Here is a 21,805-nt window from a genome sequence, read left to right on the forward strand (position 1 = left end):
GCTCTTTGACTCGATGTGTAGTGGAACAGGGCGAGCGTGTGAAATGAGACGAAAGCATCGTATACGAAACATGACCGGGCCGAGAGCCAAGCAAGTTGAGAAGAATGGAAACGCGTGTTGCCAAAAGAAGCGATGGCCTCAAGTAAAAGGAGACGGCAGATATACTCCCTCTGCAGAAAGACAACTTGGGCCGAGGATGGTGCTCCGTACCTGTACAGGTGCAGATAGAGCAGATGTGGTCGCTAGGTAAACAGGGTGAATTGGGTAGCAGATAGAGTCCAAGATGGCGCGATTCAGTGGCGAGAATAAGGTTGAAGTGATGTCCTGCAACGGGAATTACAGCGTTCGATCTAAAGCTTATTCCGAGCGCCTGTCTGGTGAGCCAGGCTGTGCTAATAAGCCGAGCGTGCGGGCTATTATCTGGTACCTTGTGGGAGAGCACGCGCGTAATAACGACGGATGGTTCTGAACGGAATTTGCCTTGTAGGGAAGGGGGTGGGCAGTCGGCGGTAGGCGCGTGTGATCCGTCCTGCCTGCTGCGTCGTGTTCAGTCGAGCCGTGACAGCCGTTCGAGCCGTCCAATCCGCCAGGAGTCAAGTGTGTCTGTCAAGAGCTGATACTGCTCCTCGTGAAGATCCGAGATGGGTCCGTCCTTCCACGGCGAACGGTGAATGGTGGAGACGCAGCAAGGGGATTGGAGCCCGTGGCAGGCTTCGGACGATTCTCTGAAGCTTGCTTCTGGCTTGAGCCAGTGTTGTCTGTCCTGTATTCTCTGGGCACCAGCTGCTGGAGTCGTAAGGTCCTCTGACGGTGTGGTCGAAGAAGGGGAGGAGAGGAGAGATCCAGCAAAGAGGAACCGCAATCTGGAAGGAGGGGCTATGGGAGGGAACCTCACTCTAAAAAAGGCCTCGCGAGATATGGATGAGGAAGCGGATCAAGAACGGCCAAGACCAAGTCGGATGTCATGACAGAGCAAGACAAGCAAATCAAACCACTTATTTGTCCGTCGAGGGGAAGGATCACAGAACATGGACAAGATTGGCAAGAACGGGGCACTGGCAGCTTTGGCACACCTGGAAAGCGCCAGTGATGTGCACCCAAGCCCTGGGGGCCAAGCCCAAGGAAAGCGCCAAGCATCAGCAGCTTCCCCATAACGTGCAGGGCCGAGAAAAGCCAAGCAACCGTGCCGAGCATGCCAAGCAGATGCCCCCCCTCCCTTCTTCCTTACGCCCCTGACCATCCTGGGGTCCCTCCTTCCTGTGCTCTCTCCCTGTCGTGCCCCATCCATCGTGCCCGCCTATGCACACGCCTCCTGCCCGTCTGGTCTTATCATGTCTTGCTCGCCGGGCACCAGGCGGCGTCCGCCCAGTTCCACTAAGTCAGCTTGGGCTCCACACACTCCCCACAGGGTCGTGACCAAAAACGACAGGGCGGAACCGATGGTTTACGTGTTCCCCCATCGGGAACGCACTGGAAATAAACACCTGCCCCCCAATTACGAGGACTACCTCCACCGCAAGCCTATTTCGACACTGGTCATCAGCCGCACTAATAAGCTTTTCCTTTACTAGTGGCCCTCCATCCCGGACAGCACGGCATTTAGGCAACCTTAATAACAACAGACGCCAGTCAGTCTGTGAGTCAGTCGAGAGGTAGGGCTCCTTAGCAGAAGGCCACTGTCGCGTGTAATACCACCCAAGTTTATTCTTGGGAAGAAGGTTACTCGTAATAAGGTATGACGAGGGCCCCAGGGAGGATCCCGTTCCTGGTATTGTGCAAACAACGAAGGAGCCGGTTCAACAGTTCCACCTCTGGTGCCTACTGCAGCTACTTTAACCATGATGAGCTTGTCGTTCTAGGCGGGACGGCATGCAATACGTACATCACGAAGCTTCGTTCAGTTGCGTATTACCTTGCATCAGCATCTGCCCTCCCTGGGGAATGGGGCACATACGCATCAGACAAAGCGGAAAGGTGTTTTTTTTTCGTCTTTCCTTTCCCTTTTTTTTCTTCCTTGCCCTGCTTTACCAATGGTTGTTTTGCCCGATTACAAAGTCGAGCAAGGGCGCTTGTACGTAAGTACGTGTCAACTCATCGCACAATACACGTAACGATTTGCTTGCACGTGCTGCATTTCAACTGCCCTGCCGTCACTCTCCTCCATGTTCTGCACCGCATCCACTTTTGTAGGCCGCTAAACCTTGTGAAAGAAGGGCAACCCTAATCGTGGTGATTACGGTGCCATTCAGTCTCCTATTTGTGATGTGTGACGACTCTCAAGTCGCATTACCTAATATCAACCCTCGTCAATATTCATTCGCACAGGGCTAGCCGCTGAGATTGACAGGAGGCTTGGGTGGTCCTTCGCAGTCCCAGGTCTCATTCCCAGAAACTCCGTCTTTGCAAAAGCTCCTGCTTAGCCAGACACCGACTCTGACCCTGGGTACGTGATCGCTAGTTTTTTCTTGGGGGGGTTTTTTTTATTTTATTTTTATAATACCAGTTTGAATACACACAGAAAATCGTGGCAGCCACTCATTTCCATATTTGCTCGAGCCTCGGGACTTTTCCTTCACCCGAGTCATCCAAACTCGATCGCCAGTGAGACCACCCGCCCTTGATGACGCAACAGTGCCCACCTAGCCGATCTTGGTGCCGGCTGTTCCAGAACTCGGTCTGGGGATGCCGATAAGCCGTCCCATCGTCCATCCACCGACTGATTGCTATTGGATTTTTGGCAAGGTCAGTGTCAACGCTGACAACCTTTCAGGGTCCCAGCAGACTCTTTGTGCTGCGCTCTTTCCCCTTTCGCCATCGCCTGTGCCTTGTCGCCGAGGTCAATGATTTTATACCACCTTGTACGATGGTAACGCTAACACCAAATGTGACCCTTGTACGTCCAGTCGTAGTTTGGTTCTACAATGAAGACAACGACTGTGATACTCTGTCCCGTTGCTGCGAATGAAGCTGTCCATTCCATGTTCGTGGGACTAAGTCTATAGGTTCTAAGAACAGGATATTCCACGTCGCACGACCTCGCTATGATCTTGTATTTTAGTGATATGAACCTGTTCACCATAGCATGCCATTTTCTTACTGACGTGTGCATTGCATAGCTGCTTGTGAATCATGGTCTGCATAATCATGCACCCAGTGTCTGGTTTGAACGGTATGAGCTCAATGCAATGAAGCATGTCAATGTGTGCAATACCTCCCATCGACTACCCTATAATAATGATAATGAGGCTGTTGCCGAAGAACGGCTCACCTCTGTATGGAAGCTATAGTATCGCGGGACATCAAACCTTTTGGGCTCTGTCAGCGGTTCAATGAGATACAAATGCTTCTGAATCCAATTGCGGCTTCTGGGTGTGTGACTCCTGGACGTGTATCCCCTGGAGAGGTGGTGAACATTGGCAAGTGTTGCACTGGATGCTTGAGGTTTTAAGGAGGTACGCGAAACACGCATTGGTCAGTTGTTTTTATTGTAGAGCTGGACAGTGTGGGCATGTTCTGGAGCCATACGTAGACAAGCAAATCTTGCTGTTTCACGTTGACTGCTGTCTTTCGTTTTGAACGAGTTACCAGGGTCTTAAGTTCTCCGCAGATACAGGCGACAAACATAATCCTGACGTCTTGGTTGGCGATGGATTTGCAAAACTGGCAAGACTGGGCATGAAGCACCACGAGGACTACATAGTACTGCCCAGCCAAGACCGTCCTCGCAATGGTCGGTCTTGTCGGCCGGAAATCGGTGCCGTGGCCCCCACCCTATCCACCGGGCTTCATGTTGACATGCACCAGACCAATCCAGCCAGACGAATTCCTCATCCCTGCATCAAGTACTTAAAACACGTTTCGGAACGAGATGCTGGTCAGAGGGCTATTGAACATCAAGCGATACTTTAGAAAAGGCAAAATGCGGCTCTCTTATCGTCCAATGTTCACCATATTTGCCAAACAAAAATTAGCCAAGAGAACATGACCAAAAATGCCAAGACAAGCCAAGATGACCCGAGGAAAGCCAAGACGGATCTGCTGGCCTTGAGTGGGCTCTGGAGACGCCACAGCACCACGAGCAGGTTTAAGCATGAATTTAAGCGTGGTCAGCCACCCTACCTAGTGCTTCTTGGTATTTCTTGGCACGCCATGGGAAAAACGATCGACAGAGCTTGGAAAGGTGAGGGTGTGTGTGCATAAAGAGAGGGCTTGACGTTCAACATGGCGCAGAACCTTCCCACAACGGAAGTGAGACGGGTGTGAATGTCGGCCCCGAGCATTAGCACTGCAATCCGCTTTGCTCCGCGTCACTTGCGTAATTTCAAACCCCGGCCCTTCCGAATGGGTATCTTGAATCGCCTCAACCCAGGTGACGTGACCATTTTCATGGGCTGAGGCTATCAGCTCCATCTGCACCTTGGGGTGGGCGTTTGACTTGTTGCCGCAGCTCTGCTCCTGACCATGATGTGTGAAAGGTGATGTACGCATACGGTAAATGATTGCCGCTCAAGCCACCCAACGTCTGACTTCGCCCGTCCAACCCTGGTCGAAGGTTAGAACGAACAAATGACTCGTCGCACCGATCTACCCGGTGTCCCAGAATATTGTCATCAAACGCTCAAAGCAGAAACGTCCAGCGTTACGTTACGGCTAATCGGCACAGCCAGTGATTGAAAGATACATGTATGCTCGTGGGGCTTACCGCACACGTACAAACATCAAAACCCTTCGGCCGCGCAAAGATAGACGCAATTAATCTCTGGCACGTAACCAGGCTTCCTACGAGGGTTTGACGGGCCCACTCCATCTGTTCACTAAAGGGACATCGCATACTGCCTGTAAACCAATTTGTGACACATACCTATGCGACTCACTCGAATTCTAGGATAGGTGCACATGTACCTCGGTTGCAAACGTCAGAGGCCAAACCACATGGTGCAGCGAGCCAGCCAAGCATCAGTGGCCAGTTGGATCTTGACTTGAATCAAAAGCCTGAGTTGACCCCATCCTCTGGTATCATCGAATGCAATCAGTATCAGAAGCACCTCGAGTGACTGATCTGCAGCACATGTTCGGCAGTCACTCGTAAGCTACAGAGAACTCCCCTTGACAGATCTCGGCTGGGAAGCGATCACGTCGACGAAATAAAAGTTGCCAAGACGGACGCCGTTTAAGTGATCGCCCCCGCCGCGGAATCAATCCTCCCAACCACCAATCTGGTCCCCGGTTAAGCGGCTGCTGACAATGAGAGTCCTGGTAGCGACCAAGGCTTCACGCCCTGGCGCGAACTTTTTTTTTATTTTGGCGTATAGAAGACATTCTGGAAGTCAGCCCCCTCCCCGCTCTGCTTGATGGCCCATTTGCCAGAGCGGAGACTTGTCCGTCTGGAGTGCATTAGCGGTCCTTGATGGAGGCGAGAAAAAGGCGCAACGAATAGCAGAAGAATGGTGGTGCACCCTACCACGATTGTTCAAGGTTCCTCTACGTCCAGCATGATTATGAATTCCTTGTCACTACAGGCTTGAGGTAATGTGGTCACAACACAAACGAAGTATTGAAGGGCAAGTGATTAAATGCAAAGGACCTCGGAACTTCGCCCTCTTCCTTGATCCTCAACGATCCTTCTAGGGCAAAGGGAGCTCCTACATTGTTATTTATATATCACTTGTCACCTGGTATGCAACCGTTTAAGCCACAACTGACGAGGGCTGTTCTGGGTGCTTTCGCGTCCCTCATCAGGTCAGCCTCCGAAGTGGATCGCTCGGCTATGGCGGGCCACGTGCATGCTTGGATTTGCCGTGTGTTCCTGTCCCAAATGCTTCTTTGGACCTGGGTTGGTGGCAACAGGGTAGCGTGGAGTGGCTTCTTTGTTCGAGGCTGCTGCTGGGCACCTCATCGTCTCTCTGTTAAGATGACCGCTGACGACGACGACGATAGGCTCGGCTAGCGGGCGCTGGAGAATCTCCAGTTGGTTGTTCGCATGACTTCCTAACCACTCGCTTGGTTCACTTTCACGCCCTTTGATTAGACTGGCGTCACGGAGCTGTCCGAGAGGCTTGAGTCGGGTCATTAATAGAGGGATAAGCAAACGCACAGGCCGCCCATGTCGGTTATGGGCTGAACCCCACCCCCTTTTGAACTGGCTTTTCGCTGTTTGCCACAAGGGAGGGGGAGGGGGTTTCCGAGACGAAGTCGACCCAGGGGCCTGCTTAAGCTTAATACAGCTCTACTGCGCACCTTGCACAACGAGTCAAGACAGAGAGCTCTTTGCAGTCCTCCCAGCCGAAGTTCACTCCTTGCATTGTTACCCAAACTGCTCAGGTCCGTGATGCCAAACAATTTTAAGGCTCGCGTTGCCTGAAGAGAAGCTCGGCAACATGAGCAGCAGGAATGCTGTCGTAAGCTTCTCAGGCCCCCCCTTGACACGACCAATACATCGCCCAGGAAGTCCAAGCCATGCGTGCCCAGGGCTCGCAATAAGCCACCAGTATCCCCCCCCCCCGGTAGGCTGATTATCGAGCCAGCTCGCTCGTTTGGTGAGCAATCTGAAAGACACGACTTCTCCCAACCGCCCACTAGCATGGCATGCAGGGCTGCCACTCAAAACGCAACAGCTTTAGAGTTGGCCTTGTCGAAGGGGGCACGCTATCTATGGTGCCATTTCTCTGACGGACGCCCTCGTGGCACCCAGCGAGGTGGCCCGGCTAAGGCGGACCCGTCAGCCAACATCAACGCAAACGGAATTGGCGTTAATCAGCAGGGGCCGCGCCGCCGGACGGGACTCTCCACTTGAACCTGCGCTGTGTGTATCTCAATTGCGCTTATGATTCTAGGTTGGGGAAAGGCTGGCCTCGGAATTCGGGTTCCACGGCACGGCGAGTCATGATGATAGTTTTGTCTCCTCAGTCCAGGTCCCGACACTTACCTTAATGCTGCACCTAGTCGCTCATGGGCCTGTGACGTGGAGAACCCTGACTCTCTGTCAGTAGGTGACCCTCCCGAGGGTCAGCCCATTGTGCTGAATTGCAACAAAGTGCCTTTGGAACGGCTCTCACGGCGCCTTCGACGCTTGAACGTACGTCATGCCATGCCGGAGATGCCCCATTCTTCGGATTTGACTACCATGGCGCCCACGACTTGGACCACGACTGCCCGTCACATAATCAAAAGGCAGTAACGGAGTCTTATTCATTGCTCCGTCCCACATTATTACGGCACGTTTTGAGACATTCGCCTCTTCCCGCCTGTATCACTTTTCGCCTGCCCACTAGTAGGATCATGTGCAGTAGTAGGGGGACTGTCAAGTTGATGTTTGAGTTGGCTTTATCGATCTCCGCGGTCAACGCCAGACCACAGGCGTTTCTCTGATGCAACCTGAGCTAGTGGCTTTACTTCTCTTTGGCCAACTGGGACACTGCTGAATGACAAGACTTCGCCAAGAAGCTTGGGTGGTTCCAATGACTGGCGGGGTCGTCATAAACCTTACTCAGAACGGAGGAGTCATGCGAGGTGGCTTGTCGAATAGATCTCCCGTTAGTCATGGTTATAGGCTGCAGCTCTTGTTGATAATCGTCAGGATAACGGAGGTACGTGGCCGAGGGTGTATGTACATGTCGTGCTGTAGACGTTACCTGTCAACCGCAGGCAAGAGATTATACGAGGCCAACTAAAAAGAAAGATGCAGGCAACATGCCGAGCCTGCCAAGGCCAACTGCATGGTGCCCCGGCAATACAAGGTGCAAATCAACTTGGATCTTTAGCAGTTGAGGTTAATGGATGTCAGCAGATAAGGTAGGGTGAAGCTCCAGCCACGATGCAGATCATGGTCATTGTAAGTTACATTAATTTATGCCGTTGCACAGCCTGTTCCCTACTGCAGGCCTTCTGGGACGGTCAATGAGGCGGATAACTCGAGATACATACAGTTGGAAGATTGGGAATTGGCGATCAGGGCATATGGCGCAACAATGGGGTCAGCCCACCCTCGGCGCTTCGTGAGCGCCTTCGACACCACAACTCCAAACCTGCACAGGCGTAGAAATCTATATTTGACGACGTTTAACTGCCGCCCCGGTTCCGTTCAATAGAAGGAGCGCTCATTGAAAGCCACCAAGTAATATAGCGCTTGGAGAGCACGTCATTTGCATAATGATACAGGTCATTGTACAAAAACATGGCTTCAAAAGTCTTCCGTTGGCGCCCTTCGTTTTTCGATCACTTGAACAGATCACAGAGAATGCCACCACTCAGTCACCATCGCATAGTATACTACGCTAAGCACGCCCTGCTTCTCGTGTGATACAATATACGATCAGCCAGGCTGAAACACCCCGCACTGCTGGATCTAACTTTGACGAGGTTCCAAGACGAGGTCCCAAGCTGTACTACTCGAAAGAGTTTTCTTCTTGAAACAGCTGGAGGCTGTGTGACATGTCAAGCCTGTTGTGCGGACAGTCGCCAATCCTATTGTTTGCTTGCTGATTCTGTCAGAGGCAAGCCACCGGCTCTGAGTGGACCGTATCATACCCTGCTGCTGCATGCTTGGCGTAGAATTTGCAAGAAAACAGAGGCATGGTGGCACGTGTTGTCGTGGTCACACCAGTGAAGTTCGAGTCTTTGAGGGTACATGGGCGTAGATCACCGCTACTGCGATGCGGCGGCCTTGTCACACAGGCCCCTCTGTCACGATCCAAGGTAGGCAAAGCTAAACGAAAGTAGCGGGCCGAAACAGGGCTCGTGATGGCCATGAAAGCCCTCCCGTGTGCCTGTCACACAGGCAGACAGCCGATTTAGCAGTCACACCGCCCATGCCAACGAGGAAAGGCCACAACGTCCCGTATGTTTGGCACGCCGGCGAGATAGCTCAGCAACCTGTCAAAGCCCAGGCCGAAGCCGCCGTGTGGGCAGGATCCCCAGCGTCGAAGGTCAATGTACCAATCGAGGCCATTGAATCCGGGCGTCCCGGACGAACTGACCATCCCCCGAGCTTGCATAGCCTCCTGGAGATCAGCCAGACGATGCTCACGCATGGAGCCGCCAGCAATCTCACAGAGGTCAGGAACGAGCAGGTCGAAACAGTCTACGGTCGCACCGCGCTCGTTTGCTCCGCTGGAGGGATCGTCCTTCGTACCAGCGGTCTGGGCCGATATCGCTGTGGGCCGCATGTAGAAAGCCTTTATGTCCCGGGGATAATGAGTGACAAAGACGGGCTGGTACATGCCGTTTTCGCCTGTTGAGCCCAGGGTTGTCGCGAGATACTTCTCATGTTCTGAGTGCAGACCATCCTCCCATGTCGGCTTGTGCTCAAAACGGTGCTCTTCGGCTTGGAGGAGAGTAATTGCGTCGCCATACCGGATGCGAGGCCATCTGGCAGGCGACCTGTGCATCATGCCGGCCCAACGGCGCTCAACTTCATCTGCAGACACTAGGTCATCTTCCGCAGTCCGCGATGCATTACTAGAGACCCGCCTCTCTCGTAGCTCGGTAGCAGCACGATCTCGATACATATCAGTCGTCACCTCGCGTAGCATGTCCTCCACTAGCTCCAGGACATCATCCATCTCGTCAACGAAGGGCATTTCAGCCTCTAGCATGTAGAACTCGCTCATGTGTCTCGAAGTGTCGCTTCGCTCGGCTCGAAAAGTAGGCGATAGTGTCCAGACATTGCCGACGGACTGGGCGAGGGCTTCCAGATGCAACTGTGTCGAGACGGTCAAGTACCTGGGTCCACGAAAGAATGTGTCGGTTGTGTTCTTTGTGCCCCTCTTCTTCTCTGGAGTATCGTCGGCCGACGGTTCCGCGGTCTGCACGGAAACATTGAAGACCTCGCCGCCACCCTCACAGTCTGAAGACGTCACAATGGGCGGGTGCGTCTGTGTAAAATCGCGGGAAGTAAAAAACCGAGTCAAGGCGTTTACAGCATCTGACCGCAGGCGAAGAATGGCGGCATTCAGAGGGATTCGGGAGCGTAAGTGAGGAATCGTGCGAAGGTATTCGGGGGTCTGGTATTTCTTCTGGATGGGATAAGTCTAGGATAGGTGCCATGGGTCAGCAGGGTTCAGAGGGCGGTGCCGTGCACCACGGTGAAGCTTCTAGAACCTACAGACGAGTCGGAAGCACCGAGAATGTCAACTCGATCAACCTTGAGCTCGTGACTCTGATCAGTGTCGTATTTAGAGGGAATCCATGATCCGTGGAGGCGGACGGCGGCGCCAACCCTCAGGCCAGACCTATGCGGGCGTCAATGCATGAAGCGACGAGACAAATCCGGGTGACAGTACCGGCCATTCATATGTTTTGGTACAAGTGCTTGGAGAGGCTTCCGAGTAGAGCCATCGCCGATGTGGACAAACACATCAGCTTTCATAGTCCTTGCAGAGCGGACATAGCCATTGACTACGACATTAGTAGCTTCGGCTTCGGGCTTCCATTCGAGGAACTGCGCAACAGTGCGGGCAGGCCTGGCGGATGGCAATGCGTTCGTTGGAACTGAGCTCCTGGTTGTGCAGCTACTGCTGAAGAATCTTGGATTTGGTGGCGTGAGCCTCAAGCGGGAGCATAAAGCGGCCCCTGATTTGAAGGTCATGGTGTCCAAGCTTATCGAGAGCATTCGTGCAGAGATGCGATGATGTACTGTCCGGCGTGCAGAATTATGACAGAGAATATATGGCCGTCATCGTGCGACGTGAAGAGGGGCGGAGTTTGCAACAAGACGCAGGACGGTGCGGGTAGCAGGTAGTCCATGCGATACGGGTGCTGTAACAAAAAAAATAAAAAGCTTTGGTGTCGTGAAGTGGAAGACGAACACGCGACGAAGACGGCGGCACAGATCCAGCTCGAGCGGGACTCAGCTAAGCCTATCATGGACCAGCTTCACTCTGGAGCTTGGACCAACTTCATGAGCTTGGGTTGGTACCTGACTGCTGAGTACCTACCTACCTAGGTACCTATCTTGGTAAGTAAATAGGACAGTAGGTACGTAAGACCCCAACAAGCTATATGTTCTTACCAGGGCAGAGCGTCAGCGTCATCTTTGCTTGCTTGTGCTGCGTTCAGAGTACAGCGTGTCCGGTACTTTGACTGTGTAATCAGTAGCCACATGGGTGGGCGCCCAGGACAAGGGGGGGAGGGGAAGGGGGGGGGTTAATAGCCTGCCCGCAGGCTGCAGGCTGCAGGCAGGCTGAAGACAGCTCGATCCCCTTCACCCTGGACTCGAACGACCATCATCCGTCTATTGACATCCTCCCATGCTCCCGTCCCGTGCACCTCCTTCATCGCCATCACCACCTTATTCGCCTTTGTTTGTTGCAAACATCGTCATCTCGAGCGCGATCAATCAACGACTCTTGACTTCCGACCGTGTCCGGTGAATGTGCTTGGGCGTCTTGGGACGCGCCCACTCTACAAGTTGAAACTTGGCCCCCTCGTTGTCTTCATTTGTTTGATATGACCGTGAACCTTGACCGGTCGTCACCGTCGCGAATCGACGCCGTCGCAACATCTTGCCTCGGGCCGCGTCCCTTTGCTAACCATAGAAAGTTAGTCTAGTTGCCTTGTCGCAGTCTCGTCGCGACGGCCGCCAGCATGGCAGCCACGAGTTGCTCTTCCGGCTCGAGTGACGTCGCCTCTACTTAGTCAAGCCATCAGATCATACCGATCCCGCCCCTTTACTTTGCTTCGCCATCTGGATCAAGCAACGACCTCCTGGCTCTGGGGGATCTGTGGCAAGTCTGCCCAGAATCTGTCCATCTGGCGTTCCAAGACAGCCTGCGCCTGAACCCTTCTCAGCTCTCCCACCCCGCGACCGTCCTGACCGTGGACCCTCGGCGCACCCATTCACCGCATCTTTGACTCCAGCTTCTGTGCAAGGCCAGCCCCCAAGAGATCCCAGTGTGCAATCCTTTTGAGCACACAGAGATCTCGTATAACGGCGGCACCTTGCAGGTCCATCGAGATCAAGTCCCGCCAACCAAGATCGCGGATGCCATGGTCACACGGCCCAGGTCTTGTTGGCAGTGCCAGGCCACAGGCCTTATGGAAGGCAGAGACAAGAGACAGACAACAGAGACAATGGCAGACATGATCTCCCATCAAGTCCAACAGCTTCTGAACCCGTTCCTCCTCGAGGTCTAATCCCCCACCGCCTGTAAATGTCTGAGATCCGGCGAGTATTGGTGGTTGGTGCTACATCTCAATCGCTCTCCACCCCCACCGCTCTCGCCTGTTCTGGCCGCTCGCCTCTGGCATGCTGGAGGCGTTTCTTTTCTCACTTTATGCCCGGTCGAGTGCCGTCAAGTCGAGGGGAGTATTTAATAACCCCACGAGGGACTCCTGGAATGGGGCCGTATGGTAGCTACATTCCGCCCTGCTCCTCACCCTTCGTACCGCGTTTGTCTGGCCACATCATCCCTCCGTCGTTTTCGACCCCATCTTCTTGTTCACGATATTGCCTTTTCACCCACAACCACCACCATGCCCTCGTCCAAGCCCCTCAAGATTAAGCCCTCCGAGGTGGCTGCCGACACGAAGAGGAAGCTCATCCCCGAAGTCACAAAGCATTACCGTAACAAATGGCCCCCTTACTCGTACTTGTATCCCCAGCCCCTTGTCGACCTCCCCCTACCCCGTGGACCCCACATGCACCCCGATCTCCCCAAGTTCCGTACGTACAATCCCAGCCCTCCCTGGAAACTGCTGGATGATGTCGTGCTGACAACAGATATGGACGTCTATTCTGGCGACCCGGTCAACATTGCCATCAGCTGGGCCGAGTCCCTAGGTGCCGCCGTTCCCTTCATCTGCTCAGCAAATGAGAAGCGTCCCGGTGGTGATTGGGAGACGGGAGTCGTTGGTTACGAGGTAGGCGCACCGACTGTTGTGGCACCGTTATTCCGTCACTCCGTCGGTCTGGCGCAGAAGTGCAAGTAAATGCTGATCGGCCTCGGTACCACAGGAGAGGTTGTGTCGCCGGAGCAATCTGTCGGCGACACTGAGCACACCAGATCCGGCCACTTATGTCGACTCTAACTATCCCATTCCCATTGAGGGTGCCATCTACTCTCCGCATGTCGGTAGGTTTTCAAGCATGAGAGACATGCGACACCACAAACTAAGTTCGAACGACAGTACGTTTCCGCCATGACCAAGACCGCATCGAGTCACTAGATGTCAAAGACTGGCAGTCGCTGCCTGTAGTCTCGATGCCTCCTACGAGGTGGCCAAAACTTACCGATGGGGGTCGGAAGTACTCATTCGCGGAAGAGCGACAGCTCGTCATGAACAAGATGCGCGCCGCCCTAAGGATTTGCGCCTATCAACAATTCCGCTCTGTCGTTGTGGGCGATTTTGGTCTTGGGAACGGCTATAGGAACCCGCCAAGAGAGCTTGCCGAGCTTTGGCGGGAGGTGCTGTTGTGGGATACGGATCTCCGTGGCCAATTCCTTGCTGTCGTTTTCGTTTTTGAGGACGAAAAGCAAAGCACAGTAAAGCACATCCTCGACGACATCGCTAAGAAGAACAAAGGCGGAAGCAGCAGCAGCAGCAGTTCAAAAAGTCGGTCCAAAAGCGGCTCGTCGTCCTCGGGGAGTAGTTCAAGCAGCGGCTCGTCGGGGCAAAAAAGCGACTTTCGTGTCTTCAGCGAAGTATTCAACGACACGGAAGTCGCCAGGGTGCGCAACCAGATTGATCCACGATATGGCTTTGCGACCATCATGGGGGGTGCTTGAGCCTCCAACGCTGGCGTGCAGGGATGCTGGCTTGACCCCCTCCCCTCTCCCCCTCCCCCGACCATACATGCTTTTTTCTTTTCCTGACCCCAGCGTGGCCCGCGCTGAGATGGGCTAGTGAGAAAACGCAACCAACGTACACCTGGCCAGAACCCCTTCTCAATCTCGGTCTGGTCTAAAGTGCGATGGTTCTGGTTGCGTGTGGGCTTTCCACGTCTCATCTGCCCAAGGCTGCGAGCCTTGGTATTCCTTCTTCCCGACAACGCTAGTGAGCAAACGATACCCCAGGCCCACAGCGCCAAGTCGCCGCAGCCATCTGGTCCGCTCAATCGTCAAAGCCACTGACGAGGGGGAACGGAGGCAGTTGTCGGGGTTTCCTCTTTTTACTTTCTTTCTCTCACGGCGCTGTGGCCTGGAAGTCTGTTTCGCGCACGATCACCGAGCGGTAATTGGTATGGCACGTGTCGGCTAGGCACATATTTCCGTGGCAGCATTTATTTTATTCCAAGATTTGCTCTGGGCTGAGGAGTGATGGGCTTCTCTTAGTGGCAGTATCATAATATTGGCTCTCCCTGGTTGGCGGCAGAAGAGACGTTGCCGGATGGCATTCGTAGGGTCGGTTACGGCGTCCGTGGTTGCAATTGTGGTCGCTTTGGCCCTCTTCTTTTTTTTTTTTTTTTTTTTTTTTTTTGCTCCAAGAGCTGAGTATGCTAGATTTCAGTCACAGCACACATTTCCACCTCTTGTTCGAATGCGACATGGCGACATTTGAGACATGTCAACTTTGACGCCACCCGGAAGACGTCATGGGCTAGGAGCTGGGCTTCCGGTCGCGGATCGAGCAAGGAGAAGCCGCGCTATCAGGGTTTGATGGCAAGCTCCCCTCGGGTGAAGAGAAGCATGGATCCGAACAGTTTGATGACTTATTTGTCTTCCTTCTTTGCAGTCAAGTATTGGTGCTGGTCGATTGCTACTCAGCTTTGTATATCCAGTAGGTCGCTGGGGCGCTCGCGGTTGGGTAATGAGTAGCGCCAACCAAAAGGACCTAAGTCGTACAGATTTAGCATCCGGATTTATGTGATAATGCCGGGCGGACGCTCGATCCAAGAAGATTTTACGTTACAAGCCTGATTGATTTCCGAGAAGGCTACCGGTCCGTCCCGCGCGATCAGCACAGCGCATCTTTGCACTGACAATATGGAGGTCAGTTGCTCGGTGCCGCAGGCCGGTTAGGAGGTTGATAAAGGGACACGAGGCCGAAGTCTCGAATGACTCTGCTCACAGACCTCCTGACTGGCTGACTCAGTCTTGTCAGATATCGATTCTGACAGGTTGCTTGCAGATCAGCATTTGTTGCATGGGGCGCCGATGGTTTAGTATCATCAGGGTGAGAAGGCCCGAGACATTGTCACGGCTGCTTTCGACTCCGATGCTTCTGCTCCTAAAGGGTAGGTAGTGTGGTCATGACTGTCTGCTTCCTCGATCAGCACCCAAGCCATTCCGGGATTTCATACATTAGGAAAGACAGAGATCCAAGGTAAATTGCGATTGTATGAAAGTGCTGGCGGGGCTGTAGGGGATGACTAGTTTTGGATGAGACAAAACGGCGCCGGCCACGCGGTACTGGTCGAACTCTGCATGGGCTGACATGCACAGCCAGTCATGTGAGCGAGGGTGAGACCTCGATGAAGAGGCGAGGGGCTTCTCAGTCAAAGGCGGCTTGATCCGGGGCGACAGACGCCGTTGTAATGTATGGCTATGTTTGATGAGCGGGCTTGTAGAGTGGGCGAAGAGACATGTCGCATGCCATGACATATGCTGTTAGCGATGTTTCGGCGCCTCGACTCTTGCAGGTCCAGCAACAATATGTGTCTGTTTCACATGCCCATGCTCGCACCAGTGTCACCCGGGACCCGGCCCCTGTTCCTTGAAGACGTGGGTGACTGGCGTCTACGGGCTCTTGAGGTTTAGATAGCCTCCCTAGGTTGACTGACTACCTGATGCAAGCTAAGATGCATTTGCGCTAACCACACCCGTCGACGATATAGCAGCCAACGGTTGAGTTTCTGTAGTGGTGGAATCCCTGTGCAGATTGACAAGGGAATCTGAGACAGGATTGCACTTCTGTACGACCCCTCACCTGCTACGCTAGCTTTTACATCCTTCCCCGTGAGCTTCAGGTGTAGACAATTGATCCCGTACAATCCATCCATTGCTGTCTCACACAGTTTGACAATGTGTGTGTCGTCACCATCGCCATGACCTTGCTTGCACTTCCCGTTTTTGAATCCAATCTTCCATGGTCCGGCGGTCTTGACCAGCTGCAGAGAGCCAGAGCGGATCTGGATCGTGTTGGTACCCCGGCGGCGATCAGTCCACTCAACGTAGAGGATACGTGCATGCGGCACTCGCGCGCCAACAACTGATGTTGCTGCCTGTGCATGATCCTCCTCCAGCTGCTCTTCTTTGCCATTTTGCTCGCGCATTGCATGAGATCGCCGCCAGGGCGGCGCACCGGGAGGCGGCTCCAAGACTGCTGATAGCTCCGCCGCATCTGGGCGACCAAGTCGATCGGGCGGCCGGCGGGCGCGGGCAGCCTAATTTCGGGAAGGCACACGCGCCTGTTTGTTGATGTTCGTCGAGAACGGGATGCCCTTGACATCAGGAGGAAGGAGCCCGCACTGTCTTGACTGGATTATTGCCTTCGTCGCCGCGGAACTCCGCGAGAATCGTTCAGACGACGCAGGGGCTCCCGCGCTTCTGCAGCATCCCTCCCTTGGGTCCCTGTGTTCGAAGGCAGCTTGAAGAAATGACTCGTCCAGGTTGACAAGACTCCGTGCAACGCTGGATCGAGAGAAGTACCACCACCATGTCTTCGGGTGCACTGAATCGGTCGGTCTCTGGGAGGCCTTGTTGCCTTGAGCAGGGCAAAACTCATACGCGCCACCGACGCCAGCTACGGCCAGCCATATTACGATCGTGGCCAAAGTAGTCAGTCGCTAGATGCCAAGAAATGTGGATTTCCATGTCGTGTCACCTGCACCACCATTGTTGCCATCCCCGCGGCTGGCGACATGTCCATTTCGCTAGACTAAAAATCTTGAGAGGCACTCGCGCTGGCGTCAGACAAGATCGCCCTCCTTGCTCCAGAGACACCCGACATTTCCAGGGACTGAGACATAAAATCAAGAACTCCAGATGTGGGCAGGGAATAGGGAGTATTGAAGAGAAGCACGGTGTGGGTGGCGCGTGGGTTGAATCGTGTGTTTCTGTCGTGACACTAATGAAGACCGCCCGACGGGCTCCCCGCCCCCCGGAAATATCACATATCGCATCGACAGGCCGCCCTGTTCCCTCTCTGATTCACACTCTTGCCTCTCTGCAGGGCTAACAAGATCCATGACACCGGTCAACAAGCGCTATACGCCATGTAGCCACCGGTCTGCGCAAAAGAAACCCAAATACTGGGCCAGGCGTCGGATCGGTGCAGTGTAGGAGGAGCAGAGCTGATGGGGCTGATAATAATGTTCGAAAGTGTGAGAACTGACAAGCAGAACACCCCGTGCCCCTAGCCAATCGCCCCCAGCACTCCTTTCTTGCAACATGGGTTATCGAGCACATGGCAATCCACCCTTGGTGACTACCCTGAAAATTGCCGCTTCGAAGAGCTGATACTCCTTTCTATCTCGGTGGCGTTTGCTGTGGCCCCTCGGAGGTGAGCGTTGAAGGTGCTGGCAAAAATCGACACCTACCAGAAGACTCCATGCGCGAGGGCTTAGCGCCACTCAATGAGACGCTTCACGTCGTCAGGGGCTTGATCTCGGGTACCACAGAGCACTGGCAGACCGAATGAAATGTTTCTTGGCAAAGGGAACAGCCAGCCACCAACCGAGACGAGATACTTCAGTGCATGTGAAGATTCGCAGCTGCTGGCATAGACTCGATGTAACTCGTCGGTGGTCGTACCAGGTGGGAAGCAGCGGCTGCGAAGTACGAAACTGGCTTTGCCCGCCGAGTTGAGTTCGGCCAGTCCGACTGCCCATGACGGTGAAACTGGACGGCTACAATTTTCAGCAAGGGATGGGACTGCCCATACGCACGTGGCCAGCGGCTGACGGACTGGTTTTGAGAATTGGTTGTACGCATTCACGTCACCTTTTGCTCTCCAAATCAACTTTAACATCACTGCCGACTGTCGACTATACTTTTCCATTAAACAAGTAGACACCCGCGTCGCTTTCATGCATATGGCCCCTTGCCCCATTGCTCCCAACCCCATATGCTGTCACCCACATGTCGATTCCACCCTGTCGTCTTGATGAAACCGTCACCAGTAAGCAGGCCGAAGACCGCTGAATGTGGACAGGGCGCCGCCTTCTGTCGCTTGGTCTTCCCGCTTTCTCTGTCCCGTCAACTGGATAGGGAAGCGGTCAGTAGTGCTACCAGTCGTGGTGAAGGAAGGACAACGCCGTGGGCGCTGTTGATCTGTTGCTTACCTCGAGCTGCACTCCCTTGTGCAAATGGACCAACCAATCAACGTAGCTTTGAGCCTCGTTATTGCGGTCTTCCAACAGCATGCGCGCAAATTCGTATTCGGCACCATCGATCCCTTGACGCGCAAGCTGGATGGACATACCCTTTGAGCCACGCATCGTCTTGAGGAACTCAATGATGTTGCGCGCCTGGGCATTTAGATGCGTCTGAAGGATGGGAAGCGAGGACGTGTAGGCGTCAAGACTTTGTAGGCTCGTGTTTTGCTCGCCGAACAGATCTGCGATGAGGTTGGGGGAGGTCTGGGCGTGGAACCAGACCAGACATTGTTGGCCGTTGTCCACAAGGTAGACACCTCCAGGCTCGACGCACGAGAATGACGTCCGTATTGTTGGCGGCAGCTTGAGGTGGCCGGACTCGTCAGGGAAGCCTTCTTCAGGTTGCAGGTTGTGCAGTGGGATCATGCGAGGGTACAGATACAGGCTCAGCTCTAGGGCGCCCATGGACCGGACCATGCGGAGCTCATGGACACGGCGGTCTGTACTCTCGCTACCACCCTTGAAAGCACGCGACTTGATGAGGCCCAGCATGTACATCGCAAACTCCTTGAGTCTCTCGGGCATAACCAGCTCGCTCGGGGGATGCGCCTGTGTGAGGAAGTTCTTGCGGTAATTCGCAAGGACATCAATGGTTCGCTCCGTGAGGAAGTTTCGAACGTCTTTGAGGTTTGCCGACGTCGTGTCCAGCTTTGTGCTCGCCTCCTTGGCCAGTATCGAATAAACAGCATCCTGGTCGATGAATTTGACACAATCCCTTGCGTGGTCGCTGACGCTTGCGATCACGTTGGAGCATCGCACTCTGCGTTGACCAGAGGCTGACGTGTACAGTAGAGCGGACTGGAAGTGAGCATCCAGCTTGGAATCCAGCTTGCCATCATATGTGAACGTCACACCCATGGCTTTGTCCGCGTCAATGACACCAATCTCGAGGTCAGCGCCAAAAGTGTGCTGGACAAAGTTGCCATGATAACCCGATATTTGTAGACCGTTCGAGCAACGGACTTTCATCAGCGCTTGCATACCGGTCTCCCGTGTCACCGCGTGCTTGATCTCCATAGAGAGCTTAGCATTATCCCTGCCTCCGATGAAGTTGGGATAATAGAACGTCTCGCCGCCCGTAGTGGAGGCGACATAACCAATGGTGCCGATATCGAGGTATCCACCAGATGGCGCAGCAAGGAAGAAGTCGACACCGACTCCAGAGGCCACCATCTTCTCCGCCGTCTTCTTCCAGGCAGGGTGCTCGGTTGTGAAAAGCTTCTTGTCCGTCTCACCGCCAGGGTGCTTGCCTTCGTCTCTCAGAAACAATCTGCCGGGTCCCCATGTAGGAAGTGCAGAACAGGCGCACACGATTTTACCGCCTGTCTTCTCCAGGGCGGCCGTAGCTGAATTGAGTGTTGCGAGCAGAGCAGGCTCCGGGTTCTTGACGTTGGAGAACAACTCCGGCAGCCTTGTCAGCAGAGATGAGATGACATCTTTCGACTCGTAGGGGTCAACAAAGAGGCCATCGCTCAGAGGTACAAAGGGATCCTCGAGATCAGGCATGATCATCATCTGAGCTTGATCGAGTGCTGACTGGAGGCTGGTTAGTTACTGCGAGCCCCTGATCCCAATTCACCAGAGGAAAACTTACGCTGACATTGTAGAAGTGAATATCCTTGTCATAAGAAACAAAGCCAACCTTGGCACCGACTGGGATGCTACGCTTTGTCTCGCCTCCTTCATCTGGCTCGTCTGTGCCATCACCCCCATACAATGCGGCGAGGATGCCTTCGCAGAAAGATTCCACGAAACCTCGATTGTAAGATTCTTGAGTGACGTCGATGAGGAATAACCACCGCAATCCGACGGGCTCCTTCGTCCAGTACTCTTTTGGTACGACGAACTCTACGGTGCCACGTGTGAGCTCCGGCCGCTGATCACGGTCCACTCTCACGCCTTGGGGCGTTGTCGCTGAGAAGTACTCTGCCGGAGTGTCGTTGGGATATGTGCACAGGTTGCAGACAAATTTATTGCCTCCTGACCGGAACATCATGAATGGATTGACGTACGCGCGGCATCTCCTACATCTGGGAGGACCGGAGTCGCCAAAGTCCAAGACAGGAATTTCAAGCTCCCCTGGCTGGAGAGGTGCCAGGGGTTGTAGAAGAAGGCCGAGAGGAAGGCCGGTGCTGGCGAGGCCCTCAGCCGTTGCGGGAATGTTGTTCATCGTCAGCCGCGTGTACTTCGGCGATGAGTTGCCCTGATCGAACGCTACGAAGGAGGTGGTAGCTGGTGGCGGGACATGCTTTTCGAAAGTGGGATAAACGTTGCCGAGGTAGTATTGTTGAACAGAGTCTCTCGAAACGGGCACGCTCGGCATATCATTTGCGGTCACACCCTGCTGCCCAGAAGCTGGAATAAAAGCGGGAGACGGACTTGCATCGCTGATGCTGTTGATAGGGGCGTTGAATGGATTCGGAGATAGGGGACCAGGCGCAATATTCGCGCCAACCTGGCTAGGGAATTGACTTCCTTGGGTATTGAGGAACTGCCCGCCAGGTCCAGAGAGTGACGGATCGGCATTGAGGAACTGCGAGGCTGGCGTCCCTGCGCCTGGCATACCATTGAATGCTTGCGAAGATCCAGTAGCTTCTACCTGATGGTAAGCGTGACGGTCCTTCTTTTTCCTCTTCGTGTGTACATCTCCAGTGCCTAATGTCATGGCACCCATCTGAGAGGCAAGACCAGCGTCTTGCGGAGGTGCTTGGCTCTGAAACCCATCTTGACCTTGCGGTTGCCCGTAAGGGTTACCAGGACCTGACTGCCCGCCATGATATTGTTGTTGATCCGGGGAGGGCGCGGCATAACCCGCCCCTTGGTGATACGGCTGGGGCGCAACGGGAGGTCGAAATTGGGGCGCCGCTGGCTGATTCGACAATTCGGGATGCGAGGGGTCTGTAGGCTCCGTCTGTCCCAGGTGATGATACATCCCGAAATCCATGGTCGCGGTGCCTTGGCGTAAGTGGCGTGTGTGTGAATGCGAAGGTACCTGGGTGCTATCTCTAACGCTGGTGCGAGACAGTAAGAGTTACGTGCGCGGCAACGTTGAGGCGGCCTGTCTTCGAATGTGATCTAGAGGCGGTGGAGAAGAATGTGCGCTACAGGTGCGCCATGCCAGTCGCAGTTCAAAATCACGCTCCAAACAGCAGCGTCTTCGAATGTGAGTTCGTGGCCTCCGTGACTTCTTGGGTTCGAAGCTCCGAGGATCTGGAAGTGACACGATAACTTTCCGATAAGTTCATCCGCTCCGATCAGCAGCTTGATCGACGCTAGTCTAGTATCGGACTAGTCTGACGGATGACTGCCAGGTACTGTTCGGAAGCATGATCCGTGCGCTCAACTTGAAGCTTACAGGACGAGCTGGGTGCTTTCACAATCTCCATTGCGATTCCTTTGATGCAACCGCGAAACCCTGGTCCACCATCAACCTCAGCAGCCGTTGGTGCCGAATTGCCTTTCCGCAAAACCAAGTCATCCGGGAAAGCCCAA

The 21,805-nt window shown here is 54.1% G+C and overlaps 4 protein-coding genes across 4 annotated transcripts; 1 reads left to right on the plus strand and 3 right to left on the minus strand.

Annotated features, from left to right (window-relative positions):
• Positions 1–8,789: 8,789 nt before the first annotated feature.
• On the minus strand, positions 8,790–10,609 carry SLM5 (asparaginyl-tRNA synthetase; the record flags this gene model as incomplete). The annotated part of the gene is made up of 3 exons (XM_028638737.1): positions 8,790–10,028; positions 10,103–10,229; positions 10,281–10,609. The coding sequence occupies 3 exons, from the start codon at positions 10,607–10,609 to the stop codon at positions 8,790–8,792; spliced, it is 1,695 nt and encodes a 564-aa protein (XP_028496645.1).
• A 1,862-nt stretch (positions 10,610–12,471) lies between these two features.
• Positions 12,472–13,724, plus strand: D7B24_004570 (uncharacterized protein; the record flags this gene model as incomplete). The annotated part of the gene is made up of 4 exons (XM_028638738.1): positions 12,472–12,661; positions 12,719–12,858; positions 12,953–13,070; positions 13,126–13,724. 4 exons carry the CDS (start codon positions 12,472–12,474, stop codon positions 13,722–13,724), a joined length of 1,047 nt encoding a protein of 348 aa, XP_028496646.1.
• A 1,515-nt stretch (positions 13,725–15,239) lies between these two features.
• On the minus strand, positions 15,240–16,210 carry D7B24_004571 (uncharacterized protein; the record flags this gene model as incomplete). The annotated part of the gene is made up of 2 exons (XM_028638739.1): positions 15,240–15,367; positions 15,949–16,210. The coding sequence occupies 2 exons, from the start codon at positions 16,208–16,210 to the stop codon at positions 15,240–15,242; spliced, it is 390 nt and encodes a 129-aa protein (XP_028496647.1).
• A 1,841-nt stretch (positions 16,211–18,051) lies between these two features.
• SFB3 (COPII coat Sec23p-Sfb3p heterodimer component) lies at positions 18,052–21,699 on the minus strand (the record flags this gene model as incomplete). Its single annotated transcript, XM_028638740.1, has 4 exons — positions 18,052–18,138; positions 18,221–19,849; positions 19,908–21,324; positions 21,674–21,699. The coding sequence occupies 4 exons, from the start codon at positions 21,697–21,699 to the stop codon at positions 18,052–18,054; spliced, it is 3,159 nt and encodes a 1,052-aa protein (XP_028496648.1).
• Positions 21,700–21,805: the final 106 nt, after the last annotated feature.

Source organism: Verticillium nonalfalfae (assembly GCF_003724135.2).
Source record: "Verticillium nonalfalfae strain VnAa140/NRRL 66861 chromosome Unknown scaffold_26, whole genome shotgun sequence".
In the NCBI taxonomy this organism is placed as follows: domain Eukaryota; kingdom Fungi; phylum Ascomycota; class Sordariomycetes; order Glomerellales; family Plectosphaerellaceae; genus Verticillium; species Verticillium nonalfalfae.